An 18,388-nucleotide genomic window follows, 5' to 3' on the forward strand; every position below is an offset into this window, starting at 1 on the left:
AACCTCTGATGCTGAATACAGAAGTAGAGGAGGGCTTCCCTGGTGGCGCAGTGGTTGAGAGTCCGCCTGCCGATGCAGGGGACGCGGGTTCGTGCCCCGGTCCGGAAAGATCCCACATGCCGCGGAGCAGCTGGGCCCGTGAGCCATGGCCGCTGAGCCTGTGCATCCGGAGCCTGTGCTCCGCAACGGGAGAGGCCGCAAGAGTGAGAGGCCCGCGTACCTCAAAAAAAAAAAAAAAAAAAAAAAAAGTAGAGGAAAAAGCTGGTAATGCAGGCTGGGGACAGATCGTGAAGGCCCTTGAATACCATGTCAAGGATAATGACTCTACCTTGTCCCTCTAGGCATCATGAAACAAGAGGATACAAACATCAGAAAAGCATATTTCAAACTGTGTTTCTAAGAATTGTTGTTTGAAACGACTGACTAGTGGCATGACGGACATGGATTACAGAAGAGAGGCCGAAAATAGGGTAGACCAACTATGAGGTAATATTTGTCCAGATGAGAAAATAAGAAGTGAAGAGATAAGAGAGAGCTCAGTGATGGACTGAGAGCAAGCATTGTGAGAAAGAGGGAAGAACAACAACAACAAAAAGACGGAAGCGCTGACTTGGACATAGAGTGTGGGACAGAGCACTGCTCAGTCAGGACTCCAGTGCCATGGACTTCTCTCTTGCTTTTTGTTTGTGCCATGGATTTTTCATAAATCAGAATTACAGTATCACCCCTCTCCCAAACCAAATATGGCTATTACTGCAGCACATTTTAAAAAAATATTAGTTTCTCTCTCAGTAATTTAAACAGGGAGGCTGTGATGGTTACTTTTGGTTAAACTATGGTTAAACTTGACTGGCTACAGGGTGCACAGATTAAACATTACTAAACATGATTTCTGAGTGTATTAGTGAGGGTGTTTTCAGATGAGATTAACATGTGAATCTGCAGACTCAGTAGACTGCCCTCCCCAGTGTGGGTGAACATCAATCTGTTGAGGACCTGAATAGAACAAAAGGAGGAAAACAGGAGAATTTACTCCTTTTTTGCTTCCTCTGTCTGCTTGAGTTGGGACACCTCATCTTATCTTCTCCAGCTTTCAGACTGGGATTTAAACCACTGGCTCCCCTGCTTCTCAATCCTTCAGACTCAAACTGAATTAAATCACTGGCTTTTCTGGGTCCCCAGCTTGTAGAAAGCAGATTGTGGGACTTCTCAGCCTCCATAATCATGGGAGCCAATTCATCATAATGAATCTCATTTTATGTATATATATACATAAAATCTCTATTGGTTGTTGCTGTGGAGAACCCTGACTAATACAGATGATTTTCAAACATCTAAAGAAGTCAGCACACTAATGAGAGATGAATTCAGTTTGGTTAAAAAGAAAAAATATATATCCCCAGAATAAAGGTCACCTGCAGTTACAGAATACATTCTTAAGGGAATGCCTAGGATTTTGGCATGATCTATCACAAAGACACTGGCATTTCTGAAATTGTTCTTAAACTGCCAGCTTTCTTCACTTGGCTCTTATATGTATATTTTCTACAAGAATAATTTTAAAAGTATAGCATTTTCATGAAATAACTGCTTTTTCCTAATACTTTTAACTTTCTTTCCTTAGCAAAATTCACCACTGTGTTCTTCAGTTCACAAGTTTAGCAGAACACTCTCATGTTAGTCAGTCTGCATTTTCAGGTATCTTTTTTTATCAAATCAGAAACTCACTCCCATATTTTTACCAATAATACAATATACAACTTGAGTAATATATGACACCGCATTGAACTATACTGTCGCTGCACCCAAAAAGTGAAATTGAAAACTACTTCCATGAAGATATAGGTTAAGATAAAATCAAGTTGCTTCTGTACACACACACAGTTGCATCAGAATTCAAACCTTAGATGTCAGCAATTCATGTGAGTGAGCTTAACCATTTGATCTTCTGCCTGGGTTCTCCTGGGTCTATCAAGATAAAACTGCATGATGAGGAGATTTAGCAAAGCCTACAGTGCACTGCCTAGAAAGACAAGAAACAGGGAAATGGAGAGAAGAACTTGGAAGACTACAGGAAGAAGGCGGGTTGGGCTAGCATACATGAATGGGCAAAAGCTAATGATCTGAAAAGACAGCCTTTGACACTTTCAAATTCATACTGTTTCTTCTCTACAAGAGCATCATTTGTCTCCCCCTGCAGAGTTAGTTATGTATTGGCTCAATCATACATTTCTGTGTGCCAGAACATACACAATATAGCTCTGTTAGGCAAAAAAATAACTTGATGGATTCACATGGTGCTACTTTGTACCTTAATGTTGATGAAAACTACTATAGGGTAATGGAATGGAGAATGAAAGAGGGTCTAACAACAGATAAATGCCCTTAACTTTAAGTTTATGCCTAAACTTATGCCTTTAAGTTTCGGCCACAAACTTAAGTTATGCCATAAACTTAGACATAGCCTTATAATTAAGAAATATATATATCAGTGGACTAATTGAGTGAAACAGAAAATAGAAACTATTTCACATTAAATCTTCAAATCAGATTACCTTTTCTACTGGTCTAAACAGGGAAAAGTGCTATTAACCTATTATGACAGTATATTAAGGACAATGGCAAGAGGAACACAAGGAAATTGGTATGTCACCTTTGGCAACACTATTCTCCATGAAGAGATTGTTTCTCACTCAACTGTAAGCTTCCTGAGTAAAGGAAACAGGTATTATTCATCTTTTTATCCCCCACAGTACTTAGAACAGCTTCAGGTAGGAGTAGGCCCTCGGTAATGGCTACTGAACTTACAATTAAAATTCTCTAAGAAACAAAGTTCTTATTCAAAATTAGCTACCAGATATACTGAGCATTTTTGAAGGTACTGTTGTATGTGGGAAGGGGAAGGAGCTTTACAGAAACAGTCAAGAATATGGTCTTGGATGAGCACTCTCCAAAAAAGTGAGAACTCAGATCTTACGTTTACCTAAAAAGTAAACTGAATTTGTGTACATGGAGGCTTAACATCACATACAGGGGGAAAAAAGGGAAAAGACACCAGGTGGGATGAATAGGGATTGTCTGATGCAGCAAAGAACTACCTCAGAGAAGCAGAAAAGTGAAGAAATAGGATGGTTTTCTTTTGCTCATTTCAGCATAGGAACAGAACAGAGTGGGCCAGAGCTTACTTGGGAGTCAAAGTACAACATCACCATCATAAACCACTGACCTGGTTCACAGTATAACTACCACCATCACACCTTGGTTATCTCATTTGGACTGCTATTAAATTAGTGCTATTGCTCATAATGTACTAAAGGATTAGAAACCAGAGAATCAGAGCTTGTAGGGACTAGAGTCCACTTCACAGATTTTCAAACTGTTTTTAGCCATAAGATGCTTTCTTCAAATATCTTACAAATGACCCCAATACATAAAAAAAAAAAAATCAGAATATCTGTTTGCAGTAGAGGGCCTAGCACCCTGCTTGAGGCACCTTCCACAGAATCATCATGGATGCAAAATTAGAAAACGAGTGATGAGTCCAAGCTCCTCAGTTGACAGAGACGTTAAACGCCTGCCCAGGCAGTGAATGAAAAAGCCAGAACTAGAATCCAGGAATGGCAACATCAGAGAGAGTTCTTCCCACTATATTTCATGCTGCTTCTAAAAGTCAAAGAAAGAGGATAGACTCCATACTTACCATCTTTGTTCAGCCATTGCTTTCTTGTTCTGTACAAAAGGAGTTTGTTGTGGACATACGGTAAAAGGAACTTGACACACCAGCTCTCCACGCCAAGTTTGTTTTCAACCAGGACTATGGGACTCCGATTATACCTAGCTTCAGGACATGGGATCAGGCCAATTTCATCTCTTAATATGTAAAACATAAAAAAGAATTAAAGATAAGAATACTAGCCTTTTCAAAAATTTTCATATCCTACAGAATATTAAAAAAACTGTACATATTTCCCTTTCTTAAAAATATTTAGCTCACCACTGGATTGGTAGAAATAATAATCTTTTAAAAGTTTGATAATACTGACAAGAGTATGGAAAAATTAGTAGGCTGTACTCGCTGTTACAGGAATGAAAACTGGTCTAATCTTTGAATAGAAATTTGAAAATGTCTGTCAATTTTTTAAGTACATATACCCTTTGACCCAGTGATTCTACTGTTCAGAAATTATCCTGTGCCAAAATATATGAATTCATTGGATATTCATGGCAACAGTGCAACAATCTGGAAATACTCTGAATGTGTATCAAACAATATAAGACTGGTAAAATAAATGTGGTTCATCCATGTGACAGAGCTGAAAAAAAAATAATGAGGTAAATCTGCATATGCTGATATGGAAAGGGTGCCAAGATACATAAAACAAAAAAAAGCAAAATGCCAAACACAGTGTACAGCACAAAGCCCTTTGAATAATCTTTTTTTTTTTTTTAAGGGCAAAGTCCTAGTCTTTTTCTTTTTCTTTTCTTTCTTTTTTTTTTTTTTTTTTTTGGCTATTCTGGGTCTTCATTGCGGTGTGTGGGCTCTTAGTTGTGGGCTTCTCTCTAGTTGTGGTGTGTGGGCTCTAGAGCACATGGGTTTAGTTGTTTAGTTGCCCCACAGCATGTGGGATCTTAGTTCCCCCACCAGGGATGAAACCCGTGTCCCCTGCATTGGAAGGCAGATTCTTAACCACTGGACCACCAGGGAAGTCCCTGTATGTATAATCTTTTAAAAAGATATATAGATGCACTAAAAAATTTCTTGAAAGGATACCAAGAACCTTTTGGGGACAGGATTTATTTTTATACAGTTTAAATTTTCTAGTTACTCGTACATATTATTTATGATTTTAAAAATGTCAAAAATGTATTTATGTTTGCCTGCTAATAAATATACGTAGACCAGATTATTAATAAAATTATATTATCAGTGAGACTATGGGCCGTATTTTCTTTTCTTTTTTATAATTCTTTATATATTTCTAAAATAAAAAACATGCTAATATGTAAATATTGTTAAAACACAAAATACATTTCAGGATTTGACCATTTTCATCTGTGGTGGCTTCTATATCCCTTAATCCACCTCAACTTAAGTTGAAAATTTACATTACAGGCAAAAAATAGAACTACCATATGACCCAGCAATCCCACTACTAGGCATATATCCTGAGAAAACTGCAATTCAAAAAGATACATGTACCACAATGTTCACTGCAGCACTGTTTACAATAGCCAGGACATGGAAGCAACCTAAATGTCCACTGACAGATGAATGGATAAAGACAATGTGGTACATATATACAAGGAATATTACTCAGCCATAAAAAAGAATAAAATTAGGTCATTTGTAGAGATGTGGATGGACCTAGAGTCTGTCATACAGAGTGAAGTAAGTCAAAAAGAGAAAAACAAATATCATATATTAATGCATATATGTGGAATCTAGAAAAAGGGTACAGATGAATCTATTTGCAGGGCAGGAATAGAAATGCAGACGTAGAGAATGGACATATGGACACAGTGGGGGAAGGGAAGGGTGGGATGAATTGGGAGATTAGGATTGACATATATACGCTACCATGTGTACAACAAATAGCTAGTGGGAACCAGCTGTATAGCACAGGGAGCTCAGCTCGGTGCTCTCTGATGACCTCGATGGGTGGGATGGGGGTGGGGTGGGAGGGAGGTCCAAGAGGGAGGGGATATATGTACACATACAGCTGATCCACTTCGTTGTACAGCAGAAACTAACACAACATTGTAAAGCAATTATACTTCAATTTTAAAAAAAAAGAAAATTTACAGGCAGAGATTTAATAAACAATACATAGGGCAGTTGACTTACACAGTAAATGAACCAGCAAGCACAAAAATATTTTTGTAAAACCTGCACTCATTCTTTTCAATTATAAAGAATTTACAGTCTTGTCTATGTGAAACATCCTTTCTCAAATAGTATGTTCTTCCATTAATTAATGAACTTACAAGAAACCTTTTAACAAGAGCAGCTGACATAAATATTTTTAGCGCGTCTAAGCAGATTTTTTTTAATGTGTTTTTTAAAAACAGAATAAAGAACTGGTTTTCAGAGCTTGTGTGTGTGACAGCATCTATTATGCCCTTGAATTCCCCTGCCAAGACAGTATGCTGGCTGACAAATGCAAGGAGGAAAACTGTTCAATTACAGGTTACAAGAAAAGCACTCTTTATCTGTTAGGCCACCATCACAAACTGGTGGGAGGCTGTGGAACTAAAATAAAATCCATCCTGGAAACTCTAAACTGGATAGCTCAGAAGTAACCTACTTTCTCCTGATCACTTCATTAGTGACACAGGGATATATCAATAAAAGAGGGTATTCTAGGGGTTGCAAGTCACTAACCGTTCTTTTGAGCTGATCTAACTCCCAAGTATACTTTGGGACCTAAGGCTTTTTGTCCCAACAACTGACTCAGTTGACTCAGGGGCGTTTTGGTACACCATGCCAGCACTATCTAAACATTTCCTGAGTACTACAATGAATGGGATACTGTGTTAGGTTCTGAAAATGCAAAAATGCATAAAACAAGGTGGTCCCAGACTACACAAAGCTGATGGTTTTGCTGGGGAGTTGTGTCAATATCTAAAATAAAATGTTAACACTTTGCCACTCTAGTAATATAAATGAAGTTCTTAGGAAGAATGGGGGCGATGCTGAGAGAGCATCTGAGGCCAATGTCCAGTATTTCAAAATATATTTTTGTATTTGGTGATATGAATTCTAATGTAATTTAACACACTATTAGGACAACAAGCCACATCTAGATCTATAACTGACTAAATACATGTCTGAATTGCTGGTATTTTCTGGTGTTCAGGTACTACTATGTAAACAATATTTTAAGAAAACTAGAATTATAGTTTAAAAATAATAAACTCTGTAATTATTTCAAGAAAGTCTGTTTTCTGAGATCTAACAACCACCTACAACACTACAAAGAACTGCAAAAGTCAACAATATGAATGTTAGAGTAACAAGAATAAAAGAATCCTAGCTTCTGAGTATAGTCCATTTGCGGGGGGAGGACTTTTTACTTAAATTCGCAATGTAAAAACCTGCCTTGCTCACTATTTACACCACTCATAAAACGCCCAACTAATAATCTTGTACCTAAATGAAAGTACAGAACCATCTGCACAAATAAAAACACACTGCTTTAGTTGGCTATTATCTTTCCAAGAAATAATTTTACAAAACAAGAATGCCTTGGATATAGCAGGTGCTCAATAACTGCTACTGGAACACTGATTATCAGTGCACTTCAGTGATAATATTCAAATAGTTTTCAAAGAATATCACTTCTTGACTCTCCAAAAGAACATTACCTCTGATTTCCTTCTAATGCAGTGGGTCCAAATCCTAGCTTTGTCAATATGATATAGATATATCTCTCTCTATATGTATCAATATCTCTATCTCCTGCCACTTGGCCTCTGTAGACCTCAATTTCTTCATTTGTAAAACAGAGGAATTACATTACATTTCTAAATAAGGGAAATGGGCTGCTAGGTCTCATCCAGCTTTCAAATTTTATGACTGAGAAACCCAAAAGCTATTCCCATGTAAAGAGAATGAAAATGGTCATATCAGGGAATATGAAGCACTATGAAAAAAAAGGAAACATTAAAAGAGAGGTAGGAGGATGTAGAGACAAAAGCACTCAAACTTCTAAGGTCCAGGGTTCTAGTTAGTCTCTGTTCTACCACTGATCAATGTGAATTTGACTAGGCACTTGCCATCAGTATCCTCATCTGAAATACAGAAATAACAATGCCTTCCCTGCCAGTTATGAAAAGCAAATAATACAATGTAAAGACTGTGGTAAGCTACAAAGTACCAGGCAGAGATGAAGTATATTACCATTAATTCAGTTAAGAGCCTGAGGTCAACCAGAAAAGTTCCTTGGTTAACAGATAATGGGAAGCTAAAGCAAAGAAAGTTAAGCCTTTGTCAAGTTATTTGACCCTAAGATACAGTGTTTTGCTGCTTCCTAAAAATATAACATGTACTTCATAAAGGTAGGTCAGTAAGATTCCAAATAACAGTGTGTTTGACAGATTTCTCCTATGCCTAGTCCCTTAGGTCATAGTCCACTTTTTTTCAGACAATTTAGAACAGAATTCCAGAATCATTTTGAAATTGGAAGGGACTTCATTCCTCCAGTCTCTCATTTTGTCAGATGAGGGAACTGAGATCCACTGAGGTTAAGGTGATTACTCAAGGTCATAGTGCTAGTGGCTTAATTCAAAATCTGGATCTCCTACTATTTAGCCCAAAACCCTTGACACTAGTGAAAATAAAGACATCAGTGAAAGCAAGCAGGCTTTAGATTAACTCCTTTTAGAGTTCTAGCATGATTTCTGGCTATTTAAATTCTAATTTCATACTCAAAGTTGGAAAATTCAGGGAAAAAAAACTAAAAGTCATTTGTCATCCCTCTACCACCACTAATGTTGGGTATGCATCCTTTTTTTCTAAGTAGTTTACAGAAGTGGGATTATATTGGACATACTCTTCTATAATCCTTTTTAAATATGTATTTATTTATTTATATGGCTGTGCCCCATGGCATGCAGGATCTTAGTTTCCCGACCAGGGATGGAACCCGTGCCCCCTGTGGTAGAAGCATGGAATCCTAACCACTGGACTGCCAGGGAAGCCCCTATAATTCCTTTTTTTTTTTTAATTTAACAATTCACATTAAACATTTTCTTATATAATTTTTGTATCGTTCATGGTTGCAATGAATGTGCTGTAAACATCAAATACATCTCCAGTTATTTCTTTATGAAATAGTCTCATAAGAGAAATTTCTGACTTTCACTACCACCACATTCCATTCTTTTTTATTTTTAGGTTTCTGGCAATTTAGATTCCTGGTGCTTAACCAGGATACTCAAGTAAATATCTGCATTAACAAGGTCATGGGATTTTTACAAACATGAAAATTTGGGACAGCGATCAAGTTCCAATCTTTTCAACAAGAAACCACAGTGCTCACTTTTTAGGTTACCTTCGAAGGCTGCTCCAAAGGAATAGCAACATGGAATGAAACTACATATTTACTTAAAAAGATCATCCACAGCATGGTATATCTCCCTTAGCGGTTCACTTCACAATGGGGATCCACTAACTTCCAGATGAAGTTCAAGGTTCATACACCACTGATACTGACCTTGTTCCTCATGTTTAGACAGCTTCTCTTGTCTGTACTTTTCAGAAACATCAGTCTAACTGGAGTAGGTCCACTTATTTACAAAAGTAATATTGACCAGCTTCCTGTCGGGGAGGTAAGGATGGTCCCCAAATATTAAAACTGAACCCTGTAATGTGGAGTGACTAAAGAGAAAACAGCCCGAGATTCAGCAAATGGTACAAATCTTTTTAATCTAATAGTTATTTTTTTTCCTTCAAACTGGAATTCTTTCCAGAATGACCAAAAAGTTAGAAAAGTATCTAAAAGAACTGACCCTTGCATATTGTTAACTAAAACTTTACTGGTGATTAAGATATTTCAGAGACCTCATAAGCTTTCTCAATTCTAAAGATTACTAACTATCATTGAAATTATATTACTGACCCTATTTAGAAAACAGATGCACAAATTACTATTGTTTACTGAGTGTTTATTATATGCAATGCTCTGTTTTAGGTTTTACATACACTATTTCATTTATTCCACACATTAATCTTATAAAGTAGGAATTTTAATTCCATTTTATAGATGAGGAAAGAGTCTTGTCTGACACTACTCAGCTAGTAAATAACAAGCCAAGGTTCAAACCCAGGACTGTGAGACTGCAAACCCAAACTTTTACAAGTATACTATTGTTCAAATAAATAGATAAAAATCAAGTGTAAGAAGTCAATTAAGATTCTATGCTTTCCTATTCTTCAGTTCAACTTGCAGACGATCTGAAACTGCCTTTCATTACTACTGCCTTACTCAGAAGTTCTCACTGGGGCCTACCCACTGCCTAAGAAGTACATTTTCCCTGAGCCAACTCTTATCCAAGCCTCAGGTCTCAGTTTAATTGTTATTTCCTCAGGAAAACTATCTTGACCTTCCATCCTAAATTAGTCCTCTCTGTTATTATTCTTTCAAACTATCTTTCTTATCCTTTGGGGCTCTTTTCATAATTTGTGTGTTGATTTGTTTAAAGTTCCACTGGGCAGGGACCAAGTGTGGTGTGTTCGTCAATCTATACCCCAATCCTAGCCCCATATACCTAGAGACCAGCACTGTATCTATCAAATAGAAACATTCTTTTGCTGAATGCACCAATGGAATGAATGAAATTAAGTCAGATAGTCAAGGACTTCCATAATCTGTCCCTACTTTATTTTTTCAATCACATTTTGTTACTTTTAGTCTATTCACTGCTTCTTGTAGAGGTCTCCAAGACTGTAAATCCTACCTTGTCTTCAAAGTGCCACTCAAAACCCCACCTCCCCTAAGAGCACTAGCCCAGACATACCCAGCTTCCCTTTTAACTAATAGACTCACGTACGACTTGCTTACCATACTGCTAGTCCAGCCCTTATTATAAACTGCTTTGCAGGGTAAATGCACTGTTCATACATACAAGTCTTAGGTCTCCATCTAGACCTGCACTGTGCAATACAGTGGTCACCAGGCATATGTGTCCATTATGTATAAATCAATTAAAATTAAATGAAACTTCAAATTTAGATCTTCTTTCGCACTAGCCTCATTTCAAGCACTCAACAGCTATATATGGCTAGTGGTTACCATTTGGACAGGACAGATAAAGAACATTTCCAACATCACAGATATTTCTGAGGGCCTTGAGTACAAGAACTGTATTTTATACTTCTTTCTATTCCATACTGTGAAGATGGTAGCTACATAAACAGTGAGAGTTCAATAAATATTACAGAGTAATAAAAAATAATAACTTTCTGGATAAGAGAACTTTGACCTGACCCTAATTACACTGTAAACAGCTGTCCTCCACACTAGCACAGCGTCTGTACATTAAGCTAATACCTGTCACTGGGTCAAGCCTTCAGTTATTTTTCCAAAGTATTCTCTAGGAGTCAACCGCACAAACAACATTTGCATGGTATTTTTCAGTTTATAAAGTGCTTCACATTCATCATTCAGTTGGCCAATATATTTCCTAAGGAACACAGGGATTCAGGTTAAGTCTACTATTTACCTAGTGGCAACTAAGTGCAAGACACTGTGTGAGATGATTTTCCTATGTTTTCATCAGCCTCTAGAGCCCATGCTCCGCAACAAGAGAAGCCACCGCAATGAGAAGCCCGCGCACTGCAACGAAGAATAGCCTCCGCTCACCACAACTAGAGAAAGCCTGCACACAGCAATGAAGGCCCAACGCAGTCAAAAATAAATAAATAAAATAAATAAATTTTAAAAATAAAAGAGAAAGAAGAAACAGGCTGAGAAAGGGTAACCTATCCATACCCACCAGTAACAAAATCCACATTTCACCCATTATATCTTCAACTCCTACTGGCTAGAAATTTCCAGAGACAAAGTCAATATATTTACTGTAGTAGATGTTGGCTAATAAAATTATGATCTATCTTGTATTTGTAGAAAAGAGGAAAACAAAAAGTAAAGAATAAAAAACTTTCTTTTATAATACTGAAAAGTGTAATTAGGTACTAACTTTGAAGGTAAATGATGCCTTTTTCTTTTAACTAGAAATAGAGCATATATATTTTGGAAGTAAAAGGGTTAGATGAGGGGAGGAAGTATGAACAATTTTGAAAAGTCCAAATTATAAGACATTTTTAAAGACTCATTATAGTATTACTGGAGATATTGTTACTGTAGGGAATATGTACTAAAATATAGCTGAAGATTAATATTAAACAATGAGTTAAGTTATTTAAAATTTTCAGATCTATATCATTATTTCATATTATTTCAAATGCCCAAATTATTTCAAACTTTAAAAAGTACTAAATGACCCAAATGTTTATTAATAATTTTAAGTTATGCACTGGCAGAGAGCACATTGATGAGATCTCATAAAAAATGCGATGGGGGGGGCATTAAAGTCCTTTATGAGTTTCAATAAATATGATCCAGAAGAATTGGGATGTGTTCCAAACTGCACTGTGTCAACCTGCCAGGCCAATGAACACTCAAACTCAAGTTTTTTCAAATATGAAATACTGATGCTTTTCTAGTCTACTTCAAAGAAGGCAAACTAAGATGATTACTGTACTTATTAGACTTCTTTCTAACCTCCTCAGTTTCTTTAAGAAAAATAACCTCAAATGATGAGAAAATAGTCATTTCATTTGTCCAACTTTTTTTTTTGAGAATGTCTCTTATTTCCACTAAAGCTCTCATTCTCAAAAGGGGACTGAAAGACTGATATACAACAAGGCATCAAAGCATTCTTTAGAAGGCCCAGTGCCCACTATGGTTACTGCCAGGAAATCATTCCAAACACTCTCATTCTGAAAAAGGCAGCAGTCACAAGGGGAAAGGAAGTGGACGCTGTCAGAGGTGGCAGGTGTGTTTTGAGGCCAGCAGTGTCTTGTTTTTAATGAGGCACAGTTGCAGGTCTCCAACTGTGTGCCACGAGGGAGCAAGACATCTGAGGGCATCACCCTGAAGGAAAAGAACACTTCATTTAGATGAAGGTCTGGCACCTCTTTTCAGCGGAAAAGCTTAAGGAGTTAGAATGCTTAAAAAGAATAATTCATGCCTTCCAGTTTAAAGAATAAAATATTTAAATAAAAAACTCCATAAGCAATTAGGTAAAGTGAAAACAATGTAAAACTGGATTCCATGTTTCTTTCTCTTGAGGGGAGGAGGGATGAAGGGAGGAAGGATAGGAAACTAGCTACACTCTTGCTTCTTCCTTACTCTTTTGTACAATGTGTAGATATATCTCTCCTTTAATAGCTTCTTTTTCGTTACATAAAAGCAGAAGTATCAGAGGGAATACAGTCTCTTACCGGATCTTCCCGGAGTACTCCAAGTAAAATGGAAAGGAAGGAGGGAAAGATACATGTATCAGTTCTGTGGTGTCCTACTTAAAGAGGGCAGCAGCGTTTGAATAAAAAAAGAGTTAATATGCTCCCTGTTACTATGAATCAGCTAATGCTAAAAAGTGTCAAGGTTTCATTTGCCTCCCACCAGACCCAACCTGTGCCTACAGAAGCTACTCTCTTGAGAATGCCCTGTTCACCTTCAAAACAAAATGTTTCATCGAAGTTCCTCTACAATTTTGGGACAGGTGAGGCGAAAGTCAAAAGCAGCCTCAAGCTACCTTCGGCTAGTAAACTGAGGGGGTTTTGGCCCATGGAGAATAAGATGATCAGTAACCCCTTCTTACCAAGGTCCGGGATGAACCTCAAAAGAGTTGTGTTAACAAAGCACATACAGACCCACACCGTGTACCTTAAACGGATGTGGGACGTGGACATACGGGTGAAGTCTTTCGAGTTTCGTGAACTCCTGGGAAAGGGGTGGGAGGGAGGAGAACCAAACAAAGTCGCAACGTTTTGATTTTCCGAGGTCACTTCTAAGGACTCGCCCGAGAGCTTGTTCCGGTAGCGGAAAGCTGGCCCCGCGGCGGCCAACAACTGTCGGGCCCCGACCCGGCTCTGTCGGCTCTTGTGAGCAGCGCGCGGGTCAAGACCTGCAGTCCGAGGTCGGCTCTAGGCTTGGCCCCGCCCCCTCCCGCCCCCGACGACCCCCGGAGGCGGCGGAGGCTGGGGCACCGCCGGCGCGCGACTCACATGTGCGGGTTCCTCCTGAAGGCGTTGGTGATGTCCTTCACCACCCGCTGCACCAGCACCGCTACTTCCTCGCTCGTCTCGGCCATGTTGGCGGCGTCCGCGGCGGCTCGGGAGCGCCTCCGAGAGAGCGCCGAGCCACCCGCGGGAGTTCCCGGGGAGCGCGCGCGTGTGCGCCGGTTTGGCCGCGCCCCTGCCCCCGCCGTGGAGGCCGCCGCCGAGCACTTCCGGGTCAGCCCGCGGTCGGCCGGTGTGTGGTCCCTGACGAGGCTGAGGCTGGCAGCTTGGTCCCTGACTTTCCCTCGTAAGCGAGTTTCTAAGAGCCCGAGAAGATGCTGCAGACTCATTTGCAGTTACCTCAGGTCGCTGTATTACACTTTTTATTTTAATTTCTAGGCCACTGGGGACCGAGGAGGGAGGGGTCCTAAGGTCACTCCCAGAGCCAGGGTCTGGCCTGAATACCCCGCCCAGACCACCCGTCCTCAGCTGTTCAGGAAAGGAGCCAGTCCCAGAATGCTCCTGGAGGAAAGTTTAACCGAGAGTGAAGATCCTCTTAAGCAGTTAGTCCCTTGGCGTTCTGAGAGCTTGTTCCCTGTATTTTCTTAGTTGGAGGGATGAGGCCGTCCAGAGACGCCTTTGGCGGAATGAGGCCCAGTCGGACCGTATTGGTGACTTCAGGCTTTTGTACCTGCATGCCAATTTCGGACACTAAGCAGACGCTTTCAAAAAGTTAATTTAAAAAATGTAATAAATGGATTAAAGGAAGAAAAAGGAAAGGAAAGGAAAGGAAAAGTTATTTGCTCTTTCCATATAGGGAGTAGAAGTACAGAGGTATTTTTTAGATTTTGTACATCGAGTGTACTTTGCACGTCATTTGGTGTCCTATGAACGTTGCGTGTTAGTTTTGGAGTTAAAAAAACAAGTCCCTGGCAAGGTTTGCTCTTAATAGCTATTTGCCTTGCTACAAATAATTTTTATAAGAAAAACTGGCTTTCTAGTCCATTTGGATTTTGAAATGCTGTAATTCAAATTTTCATGTATCAGATTTTCTTTCAACCTCTGTGTTAGAAAAAATCTGGCTGCTTTTGTTTCTTTTTACTTAATCCTTGAAGTCTTTATCTTTTAGAAACTTTTTTTTTAAGCAAACTCAATGTTTAATGTAAACATATGTAGAGCATTTGAAGTAGGGTTGATGATTGTGAAAGTAAAAACCATCCACTGGATGCAAAATTATAAAGCAGTGAATGAGAAATATAAATTATATTCAGTGGTCGATACTCCCTATGGGTACGTTTAGAAAGGCTACACCTGCTGTATGGACTTTGGCCTTCTGGTTTTAAAAGAAATGAGCTAGAAGTTTCATAAAATTATAGAAAAGCAAGATGGACAGTTTTGATTTAGTAAAGTCAAACAAACCTTAACATATTGACAAGTTCTCAAATGAGGCAGTGGAGTGAATTTGTGTTTAGATTCCAGGGCCAAAGACAACTTCAAATGTCCTAATTGCTCTTAAAATGTAGTACCAATTCTGAAATGGTTTGAGTTCACTGATAAGTCTTCTTCCTATTCAATTAATCAGAGCCTTGCATCCTTACCTGATAAAAGTGGGAAATAAATCCTGACTTCTGGGGCAGAGCTTAAAGGACACACTCAGAAATATGACATTTTTTCCAAAGAATTTATTTTTATCTTAAAAATTAGCATGATTTTTGTATTTCACTTTAATATATTTAACAGGAAAAACAACAGCAACAGCAAACTTTATTCCCAAATCTTGAAGTGAAATTGATATTCCAGGAAGATAACATCCTATATGATTCGGTGTGTCCCCTTCCAACACACACACACACACACTACCTTCATTTGAAAGGTGTAAATTATATGTCTCATGTTTCTTCTAAGAGTTCACAAATTGTTTCACCCAATTATTAAAGATCTGCTATGTTTAGAACTTGAATTTTTTATAGTTAGAGCATACTAGGACTCTGACCCAATCCCCTTATTTTGCCGATAAGGAAGCTGAGGTTCAAAGGAGAATTGAAATTCATGTGGCTTTAATAATGATATGTTTATAAGAATGGGATATGATGAATTTAGCATGATTTTGTTGAAAGATTCAAAGATTTATGTTCAGGGATCTGCAAAATACACTTACTAATGAAATATTTTAAATAGCTTAAATGCCCAACTTTGGGGATTGATTAAATTACAGTGAATCTATATGATGAAATACTGTTTAGTCACTTAAAAGCTCATTGTAACTAGGAGAATATGTAGCAAACGCTTAGGAGGAAGTATATTTATAGGAGAATTTTATTTTCTAGGTAACAGGAAGAACAAAATATAATTTTTGTAATATAAGAAGTTTTTAAAGTATATGTTAATAAAAACATGGATATATTTATTTGTTAATTAGCCAACTATCTCATGCATAATAATTTTATTAGAGATTGATTTTTAAGCAACCATGACTCGCTTAAAAATTAATCTCCCCAAAATCATGCCTTTCATATTTTAGAAGACTATTTGACAGTCCTGTGAATGTATTTGACAGTCCTCCCATACCCTCCCCCAAATCATTCCTTTCATATTTTAGAAGACTATTTGATGATGGGGGAAAAGGTGGATATATAATGACAAAAACAAGTACCAAAACAGCATATAAGACAATTATATATGTAACCGAGAAGGACCCCATGGGGCCTTCCCAGGACAGGCCTTCCCCCATATCCTCTGCTTTAGCTCCTCTATGAAGTACCTAGATAGTAGTATTTGATGCAAATTTCCTGAGTTGTTTTGCAGATGTGAACATCCCCCACCCACCCCCCTCACCAAATGGAAGAACTACTTGACCTTGAGCACATAGCCCCAGGCCTCCTGGAGCTTGAGGACTGATAATGTTAACCCTTGTGACACCACCCTGCTACCTCACCGTCAGACAGAGAACTATGCATAAGCTGATCACATACCCTGCAACCCCCCTCCCTCACCTGGCTTTTAAAAATGCTTTGCAGAAACCCTTTGGGGAGCTCAGGGCTTTTTAGGGCCTGAGCCACCTCATCTCCTTGCATGGCCTTGCAGTAAACCTTTCTCTGCTCCACACTCCGACGTTTCAGTTTGTTTGGCCTCACTGTGCGTTGGGCACAGGAACTTGCATTAACATATATATATGTTGACAAAGAATTATTCAATAGTTGATCTAACAGAGAAATGGAAACTTTTTTCAAGCCAACCTGAGGATTATAACTCAGGAGATAGTCTTTCAGAAACCTCTGAGAACTGTTCCACTTATTAGAGTTCAATGCACAGTTATATAAGTTTTTGAGACAAGGTGTGATACGTCAAATAATGTATCATTGACAGTTTACACAATCCAGATCTACACATACAAAGCGAGTAGTGGGTCATGGGTTATCATGGCCCCTTACAAGATTAAGAAGGAAGGTTATTTTCTTTCTTAAGGAGTTGTGACTCTTTGTGAGGTTAAGAAGGAACATTATCTCCTAAGGAGGTCTGGCTAACACAAATTCACAACACATGCTAAAGGGGAGGGAGGAAGCCCAACCAGGCAAAGAAAATTTTTATGTTTAAACTTTTCTCCTCTTGCCATAAAAAATGAATTTTATTTCATCATATACAAAACAAATTGTACATAATGTAAATATATATATAAGTATTAGACTGGGATGGTATAAAATGTTAACAATGGTTATCTCCATATGATAGAGCTACTAGAGATAATTAAGACCTATAAATATACATTCTTTATATTACTCTGGTTGTTCCAAACTTCCTACAATGAAAAACCTAATGTATGTGTTGAGGGCGCTGGTGGGAAGAAAGACACCAAGGTGGTTTTAATGACAGACCTAGTACAGTTGACTCTTGAACAACGTGAGAGTTTGGGGAGCTGACCCTCCACACCGTCAAAAATCAGTATAATTTACAGTCAGCCTTCCATATCCCTGGTTCCAATTCCTCCTTTTCTGTGGTTCAGTATCTGGGGATTCAGCCAAACCTGGATCACAGTACTGTAGTATTTACTATTGAAAAAAAAATTTGTGTATAAGTGGACCTGTACAGTTTAAACTCTTGTAAAATGGTACAGATGAACCTGCTTGCAGGCAGAAATAGAGACACAGATGTAGAGAAAAAACGTATGGACACCAAGGGGGGAAAGCGGGGTGGGGTGGTGGGATGAACTGGGAGGTTGGGATTGACATCTATACACTAATATGTATAAAATAGATAACTAATAAGAACCTGCTGAATAAAAAATAAAATTCAAATAAAATCAATAAACTGCCAAAAAAAATAACTCTTATTGTTCAAGGGTCAACTGTAATTACCTTTGTGCAGAGTTGTAGATGACCTTATAATCTGTTTTCATCTTTGCTCTGTATTATTCCACTTTTATCACTATGATGTGTTGTTTATTTACTCCAGTATTTGGATTGAAGTCCATTTTACTATGGTAACATTATGCAAGATAGAGTGTAAATAGTACTAAACATGTTTTTACCATGTGCTATTATTACAAAAACAAGTTTATTTTCTCCATTAAAATAATTAAGTGCTCAATTTTAAGTGCTTCATTAT

The 18,388-nt window shown here is 38.2% G+C and overlaps 2 protein-coding genes across 5 annotated transcripts in view; one reads left to right on the top strand and one right to left on the bottom strand.

Moving 5' to 3' along the window:
• PTAR1 (protein prenyltransferase alpha subunit repeat containing 1) overlaps nt 1–14,136 on the bottom strand; it is a gene marked incomplete at its 5' end in the record, with an annotated part of 47,777 nt that extends 33,641 nt beyond the window's left edge. Inside the window, 2 exons of the mRNA XM_082634305.1 lie at nt 3,701–3,870; nt 13,793–14,136. Coding sequence (XP_082490431.1) covers nt 3,701–3,870; nt 13,793–14,136 — 514 coding nt within the window. The remainder of the gene's footprint in view (nt 1–3,700; nt 3,871–13,792) is intronic.
• MAMDC2 (MAM domain containing 2) overlaps nt 14,012–18,388 on the top strand; it is a gene marked incomplete at its 5' end in the record, with an annotated part of 443,561 nt that continues 439,184 nt past the window's right edge. For 3 of the 4 annotated variants that reach the window (XM_082633489.1, XM_082633491.1, XM_082633492.1), the window contains one exon: nt 14,048–14,151. Of the gene's footprint in view, nt 14,152–18,388 lie in introns of all 4 variants that reach the window. The other variant, XM_082633490.1, reaches the window with a different exon arrangement.

This window comes from Mesoplodon mirus, assembly GCF_964341445.2.
Source record: "Mesoplodon mirus genome assembly, chromosome: 1".
Lineage (NCBI taxonomy): Eukaryota > Metazoa > Chordata > Mammalia > Artiodactyla > Ziphiidae > Mesoplodon > Mesoplodon mirus.